Below are 12,634 nucleotides of genomic sequence, written 5' to 3'. Positions count from 1 at the left end.
AGCCCTTCCTTCACATCCTTTATCAAACAGTATTAATACTCATTTCCTTTCAATTCTCACAATATTAACTAGCCTCATGAACAGGAATCTCCATTCTTTTAATGTCCTACAAAATTTTCCTCTAATAATGTCAAAGTGATAAAGGCTTACATTTTGGTGTGTTCCTACTTCCCACCATAAAGAGGAAGCCAATAAGTCCATAGAAAGACCAAACTTGACTTCAGATCAAAATCAAAGCAGCAAAACAAAATTTTAAGAATTTAAGGCTCTGAAAATAATTCAGTAATTTTAGGAATTTAAAGTTTTGAAAATAAATCAATCCTCTGCCTAATATTTAAGCAAAAGACACAGATTGTCTTATAAGCAACTGTATAAAAATTGTAAGAATTAAGTAACATTTTCCTTTGCTTCAAACTCAGACATTTACATGTACACATTTACATACTTATGTGCATATTTTTCAGGGCCCAAAAATGCTACTTGTAAAAAAGCTGCAGTTTCTGATGCCGATGTGGAAGCTGAAATCTGGCCCCTTTTATGTCTTGTTGGGGAGTGATTTTAATTTTATAGTTGTAAAGCAAATACCTTCATTTTAACCATGGGGATGGCCTGAGCCAATAATCTACATGCAGATGCTTCAAAATAGAATACTAAAATTTCTCATCAATAATATACGCTACTGCCATTAGGACTGTAGGACAAATCTCTGCAGAAACTATTAGGATTCAAGACCAGGAGTTGGAGTCTTGAAATCAGACACATTCATGAGACAGGTGATGCTGCTCTGTGGGAAAAGTAAAATCCCCAGATCAGGGCTGCCAGATCTGTGTCAAGGATGAAGGATTGATTACAGATTCTGTTAGCAGCAATAACTGAAATTATATGGTTTATATTGCCTTGTGTGGGTGTTTGGTGATTTTTTTTCCTTCACCAACTATTTATTCCACAATGGCCAATCTCATGGATATTTTGGTTGCCTGTTTTCTTCAGTGCCTGCAACTCATTGGGTTCATTTTATCTCAGCATCTCTTTGTATGAATGGTTATATCTTTCTATCCCAATGAAATTATTTCTGTGTTTTGTGGAAATCCATTACTTTAAACACTGTGCCTATATGGAATTTGTTAACCCTGACAAAATTGCTTTGGATGATGAAAGTGTCACCTCTATTCAGGAAGTTATTCAGGAGAGTTGCAATACCACAGAGAAGTGGTCATACATACATCCAGAGGTGAAAAAAAATAAGTCATGTGCACATGGTCAGGACAGGTTGTAAAAGCACAATCTTTTTTTTTTTTTTTTTGAAAATTTATTTTTTATTTTATTTTTTTTAAGTTTTTTATTGACTGGTTTATTTATATCTATAATTGAAAGCAGGAATGGCTGCAGAATATAACAGAAACTAGGGACACACCAAGACACTTATTTCTATATCTATCTATCTATATCTATATACATACATATATATACCTATCATGAAGATGCATATATAATGCATAAATTAACGCATGTATAATGCACAAATTATATGAATATGTAAAAGTTCACAGTCACAGGATACAAATGATCATACAAAAATATAACTCTAACCAAGGAAATTAAGATAAAGTGTACACAGTGCCCTTGATTTGGCTAAAAGTTCAAATATAAGATAATAAATATGAACTTCTTTCACTTGACTCAAATGATTATTTCTTTAAGTCATCAAGTTGTTCTTATATCAATTCAGATTCAGATTTCATAAAATATCAGTTTTAATTTAATATTTACCCCATACAGCAATAAAGAGGATTTTAAAATGAAAGCAAAGATGTTCCTTCTCTATAGAACTTTGGCGTTTAATTGAGGAGAGATGTCATAGTCATAAATACACTGAAAATAATAAAGCAACAATTAAATAAAAAATAGGTTCTCTATGGGGTAACAAGAGCAAGGATTTATCAGAGAGATTTTGGGAAAGGTATCACTGAGAAAGAGAAACCAAAGCTTCTCAAAGACAGTTAGTACAGAAGTACAGAAAGCAACACAGGTGAAAAATAGGTATATCTGAGAAAATGGAAAGAATTATAGGAGGCAAGTTGGACAGCATGACTTTTGCCAGTTTTGACTTTGAATGACAGCTTGAGTTTGTACAGTATCTACAAAGACTCTGCGTGTATGTGTATGTGTGTGCATGCCTGTGCTGCAAAGTTGTAATGAAGGGCAAAAAAGAGATTAAGACAGTAATTTAGCAGGATTCATTTGATATGCAGAATGGCTAACTATAGACAGGGGTCTTAAACTCTACTTAAAAGAATAATAGCAATCTAAGAAGAAGATTATTTAAATCAGGAGATTTGGATTTAAGAGACATTTTTCTCATTATGAGACCTTGATCAATTGAACCCAAACTCACAGATGACTTTATTGACAATCTTATTTATCTCACAAGAATGCTCTGAAGTTAGACAAGATGAAAGTCCTTAAAGGGAAGTAACGTACTCATTGCAGATGGTTTGGTGTATTAGACTAAAATGCCTATACATTTATATGCTGTACTAAATTTTTTCTTTATTTATAAGCTAATAAAGGTTCATTGTAAAAGAATTGCCAAATACACAAAAGCAGAAAGATAATTTTAAGTTATTATGCATAAAAGCCTTCATAAAGACATTAGATAAGAAGAATATCAAATAGGTAAAAGGAAATAATGTCTATTAATTAACATAAGCTATATTACTGAAAATTTTACTTTATTGTTCTAAATATGATAGTGACAAAATAAAAGCTATAATGTGAAATTGTTTTATACAGGAATAGGTCTCCCATTACTATTCAAATGTTGTTACTTAGTAAATTAGTGATTTACTAGTGCATAAATTATACTGTTTGATTCTGGTTTGAAATTCTATTAAGATTACTGCAAATTTTCTTTAAAACAAGTTTCCTACCAGTTTTTGCCCTGTGAGGCCTTCGAGAAGGTCTAGGAGGCGTCTTCCATCCTGCAGGTCACTGAAGAGGTTCTCTATGTGCTGCTTCCCAAACTGAAATAAAAAATATATCCAGTTAAATCACACTTCCAATGAATCATTTCCATGATTATGCCTTTTGAAATTCAAAATTGTATTTAAGGATATTTAATATGTCTAATTAATAAACTGCCCAGGGTGATGGATGAAGAGAGAAAACTGCAGGTAAAAAATAAAACAAAAAATAATATCATCATTAGGTCAAATCTAGTTGAATTATTTCTGCCAGAATTATAGATCTGTAGCCTAATTAATCTAATTAACACAATTTAATGAATGCTAATCCTATAAAAGACAGAAAACATAAACAACTAAATTTTTATGCAGTTTGGGGTAGGATGACCAATAAACATATAAAGAAACAAAGATCATATATGATTAGCCCTGTGTACTTGGAAGTAGAGTGTTTTGACATCCTTGTCACATGGAACATGTTGTCCCTTCCTACACATTTTGCAACCTGCTTCAGAATGACCCGTTCTCCTTATAGATAATTCAAATTAGAAATATCTGATTTAGATAGAGGTGAAATAATTCTGTGAAAGCTTTTCATATATTTTTCTCAGTTCTTTGCTTACGTATTATACTAAGAAAAATTATAGTCACTAATAAATAATGTTTAACCTTTGTTGTAATAATTACTCAGGAGAGACGCCACATAAAAGAGTAAATCCTATGACCTTTGCAACATTTCTGTAAGGTTAGCATCAATATACTCATTTCACAATGACACATAAGGGCTCAATATGTGGCCTTGTGTCACAAAACTAAAAGGGGTAAAGCCAAGATTTGGGATCTGATCTGTCTAATTATTGGGGCCTTTTTTTCTATCTTATCACACTGGTTCCTGGGCTTCTTTGTTCCATCTATTTTATTATCTTTCAATAGCTTATTTCTTCTCACATATGCTCCACAAGCCTTTATTTTTATGCTTGAAAGACTACAATCTCTTCATATGAGATCACCCTAGCTTTTTCAATGCCCCAGTTATCTATAAAGACCTAATTTATCAGTCACAGATGTATATTGAGCAGCAAGAAACCTGAGTTAGGTAATGGAGCATACACTGATAAATCAGACAGATATTGCCCCTTCTCCTACAGTATTGCTTGTCCAGCATGGAAAACAATTATCTCTAAAATGTAAAACTACATAGTTAGTAAAAGGAACTAGGGAGCATATAATTGTGGGAATTTTGAGAGTTGGGGTATCAGGAGACATTTCCCAAAAAATGTCAATTAGTAAAGCTAACATTAGTCTTTGGGTGACTAGACTCTTCTTCTCCTTGGATTATAAACAAACTTTGAATCTCATACATGTCAGGGAAATCCTTGATTTCCAGGCAAAAGCCATCCCTGCTAGTTTGGAGACATGAATCAGACTCTCCCTACAGCCAGGTAGACATGTTAATCACAAGTTTCTTTAATTTATAGTGTAGATGCCTCCTATAAAGAAACGCTGGCCTCTTCAGTAAGTCCTCCAGCCCCTACACTAACTTTCAGAATACAGCTACACATATGCTATGAAAAGAATTAACTACAAGTTATCATTTTGAAATTCTATACAAATAATTCTTTTTAAAATTTCCAAGGCAAAAATGAAAACAAACACAAAATGCTACCATGCAGGAATTTCTAAAAAGGAGTTTCAGTACATATAACATCCAAATAAATCTTAAAAACAGTTGCACCATTTTTGTGAAACTTTAAGGAAACTTTTCTACTAATAAGCAAGGAAAATGAATGTACCGTTTCTAGTAATGCTGTAAGGAATTCCATATCTAACATTAAATACTTGATATTTTGATGGTAATAGTAAGGTGTTATCTTCACATTCAATGAAGGGATCCAATGCCTTAAGGCATTTTTTAAAATGCTGAGGACTTTTTTGAGCAACGAAATTTTATAGAAGCAGGTTGAGAAATGTATGGCTTCTAAATTTCTCTAGAAATGATCTTTCACACTGCAATGTGTCAATCTTTGAAGAAAATATAGTTATTTGACAGAGATGTGTGTTCTTATGAGAAAATATATATCTACATTGACAGATAAAATTTATCAAACTGGGAAGATGTTGAATGGCAAAATTGTGTTCATTCAGAAAAGAGAAGCAGAGATGGGAAATGTGACCTTAAGTCTTGGGGTACTCACCATAAGGATCATATAGCATCAGAGACATAAGTGCGCTTGGGTTTGGGGGCAAGGGATCTAGACAAATGTCAAAAATTCAGAGAGGATATTGCTTTTAGCCTCACAGACTCTTTATTTTTTATTAGAATATTACAGTTATACATAGTAGTTGGGTTTGAACCAGAATCTTTTAATAATTCTCCCTTTAAAACTGAAACCAACCAACCAGAGAAGGAGTAAAGTATGTGAGCCAGTCAGAGGCTTTCAGGCTGACCCAGTTGGGGTACATGGAATGAGGAAGCAATTACATAATAGAGAAAGAGACACACTTCATATCACATCTAATTTTCAAAAAGTCATATCTGTTAAAATATCACAACTGAAATTCAGCTTCTATTGGTCATATCTACCCCATTCTTTAAAAGGCTGCTTCTCAGAATGTTTTCCAGTGGAACATGCTTTCAGCAATGTGATTGAATGAATTTATCCTGGAGTATGGGAGTATCAATTTTACAGCATTTGAAGGTTCAAAATTTCTATGAAATCATATGTTTATTAGAATTCATGGAGTTTTGGCCATTCTTTCTTAATGTATACTTAAAATAAAAATAATTTCAAGTGCTTTGGAATAAAATTTCCCTATTCTATGATCTAATAATTTTCAATAAAATGTTTAATATTTAGCTCATAACTTCATAGACTTTCAGATGTAGTCTTATTCCCCAATGTACAACGAATTCCCCAGGGAAAACGAAACATCTCATTACTTTTGAATGGTTCTCAGTTCAGGGTTTTAACTACTCACTACTCCTTGGAAGTAGAGTGTTTGACATCCTTGTCACATGGAACATGTTCTCCCTTTTCATTAACTGTGTTATCTTGAGCCAGTGACTAAGACTTTCTCAGGCACAATTTACTCATTTAAGGGAATGGCTGTTGAATTATCACTTTAGAACACTCCTATGAGGTTTAAATAAAATAATATTACAGGTATGTCCTATAGACATGGTGTGTAATAGGCAGTTAATAAATATAGAACACTTTTAATGTTTTATTCCTCTATTATTCCTAGTCTATATCTTGATCTTGGGCTGAATTCTAGATATAGATAAAATTATCATATGTTATTTAATCTACTAGAATGTGCAGAGCTCACCAATAATACACTCTGTTGTCCTGTAGTTTGGCATCCCAGTGAGAACAGAAGTAATTTTCCATACACAATTAACAAGACTTCTAATTGTGGATGGTGAAGGGAAAGCACTTACAGACTTCAAACTCTTTTGTCTCCTTTCTTGTTCTTTTAGCTATTTTAAATTACACATTCTTTTGTTTTCCTCCCTTTTCATCTTTGACATCTATGATGTCTTTTTGTTACAGGTGATATTTTGCATCACAAAAAAAATAATATGTTCTTAAAATTTCATCTTTAATGGCTTTATTTTCAAATGCATGAAAATGACTTTGTAAAACTTACAAAACATTAAATCCTCTTTCGGCCATATGACCCTATTATCTTCTGTCTTCAATACCCTTCACAACTCATATTTTCTTTATTAAGTGAACTAAGTGAACTTTTGATATTACTCAGCAGTTTCATGTAGTGACCTATATATTGTTCTTTCTTGCTAACCTAAAAAACAAGATGAAAGGACCATCAAATGAGACAATAATCCTTCTGCAATACTGTCCACACGAAATTAAGAAATATGGGAGCACAGAAAAAACTTTTCAAAAAAGATCAGTGGAATAAACAAAATGGAAAAAAAATCAAAGTAAAAAATTGAGAAAGGGGCAGATATTCATTTGTGAAAATGTTTAAATGGTTTCTGATTCCTCAGAGTTGCGTTGGTCTTTTAACCTGAAAATACAGAGGGATCAATACAATGTTCTGGCAGGAGGTAAAGAGCACAGAGATAATTTAACATGACCTTCTGGTTACAGAAAGGTCAAGCCATGGACATATCTGTTGCTCAGAAAGTCAAGTGACTTTTCAGTGATTACAAATCTCTAGATTATAAAAAAAGTGGAGTGCAGAACTAGGGATTCAAAACTTACTGGGGAGTGCTACTCAAGAGCTCACAAAAAATAATGCAACCCATTGTAGCGTGAATAGGCAGCTTTCATAGACGATTGTTTTCTTAAGTACAAGTTGTAAAAAGTATTTTATGTTGAAGCAAAAACATTTTATTGCGGTGTAATATACATACAGGAAAGTATGTACATCTTAAATATATAGCTCAATGAATCTTCACAAACTGAATACATTTATATTACCAGTAATCAGTTGGAGAAATAGGATATGATCATTTCCCTAGGAATTTCCTCACACCCCCTTCTATGTACAAACCACCTCAAGAATGACCACTATATGATTTTTAGCACCATCATTTGTTTTGCTCTAAAAGGGGTCTATTAAAAACAGAAAAAAAAATATTCTGGTTCAGGATTTCATTTGAGGAATCTAATGATTGAAAGACATAAGGCTTATGCAGAGAGACTGTGCAAAAAAAAGGTCATGTGGATGAAATATATTTTAAAAGCACCAAGAAGTGAAACAATTTTATAAATGACAATATTTACACTATACCTAGAATACCTTGGTTGAAATTCCAGCCCTGTCATATCACATCCTAGCTGTGTGATCTTGGGCAAGTCACTTAAATTCTCCGTGCCTTATCATTTCATTTTAATCTTTAAAAAGAGGATGTGTTGTTGCCTGCATTATGGTAATGCTGTGAATATTTAAATAGAACAATGCTTTGTTTGTAAAATATGCTCTATTGGTGCTAGCTATAATATATTTATTACATTTTTAAAAACAAACAGCCCATATTTTTCACAATTCTGTAATTGAAGGAACTAACTTCAAAGTATCAACATAAAGGTTAAATGGGATAATAAATGTAAGGTATCCATCATAGTTCCTAGCATAAAAAAATATTTCATAAACCCTCATTATGTCCTTCCTTTCCTCCTTTCTGTGAAACGTCATCACCTGGAGATAGAGAATACAACTCTCTTTTGAATGCCCTAGGGTCCTAGCTTGGGTAATTTTAGGAGAGTTTAATAGGGGAATGTTTACAAACATGAAGACAAGGTCTAGTGAAATCACTGAAACTAGAAACACAGGCATTCTATTATTCGTAGACTGATAGTAATGAAAAGGAAGACAGTGGTTACTGGTACCTGGACAAAGACAGAGCAAAGAGAACCAACAACCTGTTGGAAGTTTTACTACTGGGTGATGAATATAGTCAGACTACACTGAATATGTGCCCTGACCTTTCTTTCTTCCTTCTGATCTTCTTTCTAGGCTACTATGGCCAACCCAACTGGAAGCCAGAAGGCAAGGCTATCTACTGATGTAGTCCATAGAGTTAGCCACACAGGGAAGAGTAAGGCAGATAGTGAGCCCAGAGAGAGAAACCAAAGACATTCAATACCAAAGAAACAAATTCTGTTGGAACCAAGAGGTCACTGTTAGGGTTGTATATGTCAGCAAATAAAGACCTGGATGTTCCTGTACTCTCTTCTAATGTTCTGTCTCTGGGAATGTCATTGCAAAGAGCCAACTGTACCACTGGGACATATCTTCTTCTTTAATATGGGTATCAAATACTAGAATGTTTCAAGAGCTTTAACAGAAGAAAATTAACTTGTATTTATCCATTATCCCTTAGCATCAAAAACTTTTTAGAGACTTCTATATACCAGAAGCAGTACTCAAATCTGGCTACAAAGATAATCAAGAAAAAGCCAACTTATTCCTTGGAGCTAAGAAGTACTCAATAGCTAAGTTAGATAATATAATAGTTTTACAATCTCTTCAGATATAAAATGTTATTTGGCAGTAACTCTTTATAAAACATAATCACTAGGACCCAAAGTGTATGTTATACTATTAAGTACACAAGAAATGACTTAACCAGATTGCACATTAGAACTTTCAATAGGAACCACACAATAGTTAATGGAAATCAAGTCATTATCTGTAAATGGTCTATTATAAACCTAAAAGTAAAGTATGCTTAACCAGAAGTTGCATGGTTCATTTTCTGATCAGGCAATGTTTTGTAATAAAACTAAACTCTTAATGTAGGCCTGAATTTTTCCATCCATAATTTAGATAGGTCAATATTAATTCATTTTTCCAGGTATTCTGAAACAAAAATGAGTAAAATTATGGTAAATATATTGCTTGATATACCTTAATGTAATTCACAAATAGTTATTTTAAATTTTGCAGATTTTAACCCATGAATCTCACTAATTATCTAATATCAACATTAAATATCTCCTATAAATTGAAAATTCTAAAAGTTGACTTTGATTTTTCTATTGAATCACATGGATACATGATGTATGTTTGAGATAGCCAGTAATGGAAATGTTAGTTAGTTATAATCTATACTAACAACTTCTTTTATGACATAAACATCACAGCATAAGATTGATATCATAAAGCACTCTAATTCTAATTCAAATTAGAATATGTATATATATATACATATTCTTTATATATATGTATATACATTATATACACACACACACACACACACACGCACACAAACAGGCAGGCTCACTGAACAAATGCCAACTATTAGCACTCAGATCCAAGTAAAATCCAGAGGTGGAAAGTAATATTTAACCTTGTTCAGATCTACTAGGAGGAGATATTACGGCAAGAAGATCCCAAAGATGCCTTTAAATAACAAATTTAAATTTTATTTATAAAAATTAACATTTTTATAATTCCTCAATTATAGCAGAGTAGAATTATTTGTGAACAATGTATATAACAAGGCAGGGCCTCTTCCTAATTGTTCTATATTTTTTACCCACTAGGAATCACTTTGGCCTATTTGTATGCTCCTCTTCCAGGACTATGATAAAGTTGAGTTTATAGGTGGAAATCAAAGGAACCAGAGACACAGAAAAAGGACAAAAGTCACATATGATACAATATTTAATGATGGGCTTCAATTTTCTCTGTACCTCCATTTCCTTCTAAAATATTGAACCATATGAAATTCCAAATTCTGTAGGCAAACATGATCAAATATTGGAAATTTCATATGAATCAATTTTATATATTTCAGAATGACAAAAATAACAAATATTGGGTACTTACTTTATGTCAGTGACAAGTCTGTGTACCTTACCATGAGTTGTTTTAAATTTCACAATTATCCTCATTTTACATATTACAAATAAATCTGAGGCGGAGAAAATGTAAGTAAAGTGTTTAAGATTACACAGCAAATAAGTGCTAGATATAAATGGAACCTAGGCAGTCTATCTAAAGATGTCTTAATCATTCTCTGCCTTGTAACCACTGTTTAAACAAGGCTTCTTTCACTATTATTTAACACTGACCCTGAGTGACATACGTTTTACTTGTGCATTTTCATAATATCATTCAATAAATTAAGGATAGTTTAACTAATTTATTCTTTTTTTTAACCTTTGGTTTCTAAAAGTTGAATACAGTTAAATCATTTGCAAAAAAACATTGCTCTTAGTTATAGGGTGAATTTGAACTGGACAAATAATAACACAGTGATAATTCTACAAATATACTTTAGAAAAATGCTTCAGGATCCTAAATTCCTATTATTGTATCACTCAACTTTGGGGGTTCCATTAACTTCTTAGCACTCCAGGATGCCTGATATATTCAAGAAGTATAATAAATACTGATTTTAGAGCCCCAAATATTTTTAAATGAAGAATTCACTCTAAAAGATGTTTGAAAATATGGCTTTTATATTAAATAAATTAAAATACAAAAGCAATTACCCTCCACAAAAAAATCCAGAATGTGTAAATTAAAATATAAGAAATATAACCCTGGGGTAGGGTTATAGCTCAGTGGTAGAGCATTTTCTAGCATAAGTGAGGTACTGGGTTCAGTTTTCAGCACCACTTATAAATAAATAAATTAAATTAAATAAAGGTGCATCACAACTAAATAAATATTTTTAAAAGAAATATAAACATTACAATTGCTGAGGATTAAATGAGATTGTAGAAAATAGATGAATAGGGGCTGGGGTTATGGCTCAGCAGCAGAGCACTTGCTTAGTAAGTGTGAGGCTTTGGGTTCAGTCCTCAGCATCACATAAAAATAAATAAATAAAAGTATTGTGTCCAACTACAACTGAAAAGTAAATATTAAAAAAAGAAAATAGATGAATACGTTTTATTTTGCATTATAGCCTTTTCTTGAAGAGCCTCTCAAATTACTTGAAAGTCAATGGGGTTACATGTTAAAGATGACACTTGGGACAAATGGGCCTTTATATAAATTGCAACTCTAACTTTTCCCAGTTGTATGAAGAATGTGGATAAATCACTTAGAACTTTGTTTATTTTCCTCATGTGTCAAAAAAGAAGGATAGTCAAATTACTTAACTAAATTTAATCAATATTATTCTCATGCTTCATATTGTCCCAGGCACCAGGAAAAATGGGAAGATAAAAGATACTGCCATTATTTTCACAGCTTTTATCACAGTCTAGCAAGGAGGTATACCTTAAAGCAAACATTATTGTGGCACTGTGTTATAATTCTGTCAATATTGGTGTCATAAGTATGGCGCTGGTGCAAATAAAATAGATATCATCTCTGAGGGGAATAATAGAATCAGGAATCCCTCAACTGAATTTACAAGGTTGAACAAAAAAATCAACTGTTAAATGTGCAAAGGGGGAGAAAATATAAACAGAAGGAGCTTCAGATGCTAAGAAATCAGATAAATTTTATGAGCTATTTAAGGATCTGTTATAAGCCACTTCTTGGAGCATAGGGAACATGGAAGGATAGGAAATGATAACCTTTGACCATATTTTTTAGTTTAATATTTAGACCCATGTTTTAACAGAGTTAATACTGTTTAGAAAATGCCAATGTTGGCACTTTTTAGACACTATTTTTTGGTGTGGAAATATTACTCAGCAAGGGAGCCATGTTGTCCGTGATCATTTGCTATAAATGGTAGATGAACTTCAAAACTGGCCCAAATATTTCATCTTTACCTGAATCCATGACCTTTGTAGTATGGCATTGTTGCTCTTCTTGTGTCTATGTCCTTGCCTCTTGAATCTGGGTTGGCATTTGACTTGCTTTGACCAATAGAATGCAGTGAATGTGATTTTATTCCACTTCCAATTATAGGCCTCAAAAGAACTAAAATGCTTTTTCTCTCTTGTTAATAGAAGCACACATAAGCCAGGGGGCTGGAGGATGAGACAGGTAGAGCAGAGTCAAATTACCCTAGTTGTCTTCAATAAGGTTGTCCTAGACCACAGACAGACATGTAGAAAAACTCAGCTGAGTTCTACGTAGCTGCCCAGTGGACACACAGTTAACTAGAGACACACGAGTAATCCAACCAGAGAAATAAAGAATGGCCTGGCCAACCTGCACACTTGAAATAATATGGTGGTTGTTTAAACCAACTGATTTTCAAGGTGGCTTGTTATACAGCAATA

At 32.8% G+C, this 12,634-nt stretch overlaps 1 protein-coding gene across 11 annotated transcripts in view; it reads right to left on the bottom strand.

Annotated features, from left to right (window-relative positions):
- Positions 1–12,634, bottom strand: part of Dmd (dystrophin) — a 2,205,817-nt gene that overhangs the window by 1,756,071 nt on the left and 437,112 nt on the right. For all 11 annotated transcript variants that reach the window (XM_058572890.1, XM_046425263.2, XM_046425265.2 and 8 more), the window contains exon 3: positions 2,931–3,023. In XM_058572890.1, coding sequence (XP_058428873.1) covers positions 2,931–3,023 — 93 coding nt within the window. The remainder of the gene's footprint in view (positions 1–2,930; positions 3,024–12,634) is intronic.

Source organism: Marmota monax, unplaced genomic scaffold (assembly GCF_021218885.2).
Source record: "Marmota monax isolate L192 unplaced genomic scaffold, Marmota_monax_Labrador192_F-V1.1 WCK01_AAM20220418_F8-fsc00075, whole genome shotgun sequence".
In the NCBI taxonomy this organism is placed as follows: domain Eukaryota; kingdom Metazoa; phylum Chordata; class Mammalia; order Rodentia; family Sciuridae; genus Marmota; species Marmota monax.
This window is presented reverse-complemented; position numbering and strand designations above follow the sequence as displayed.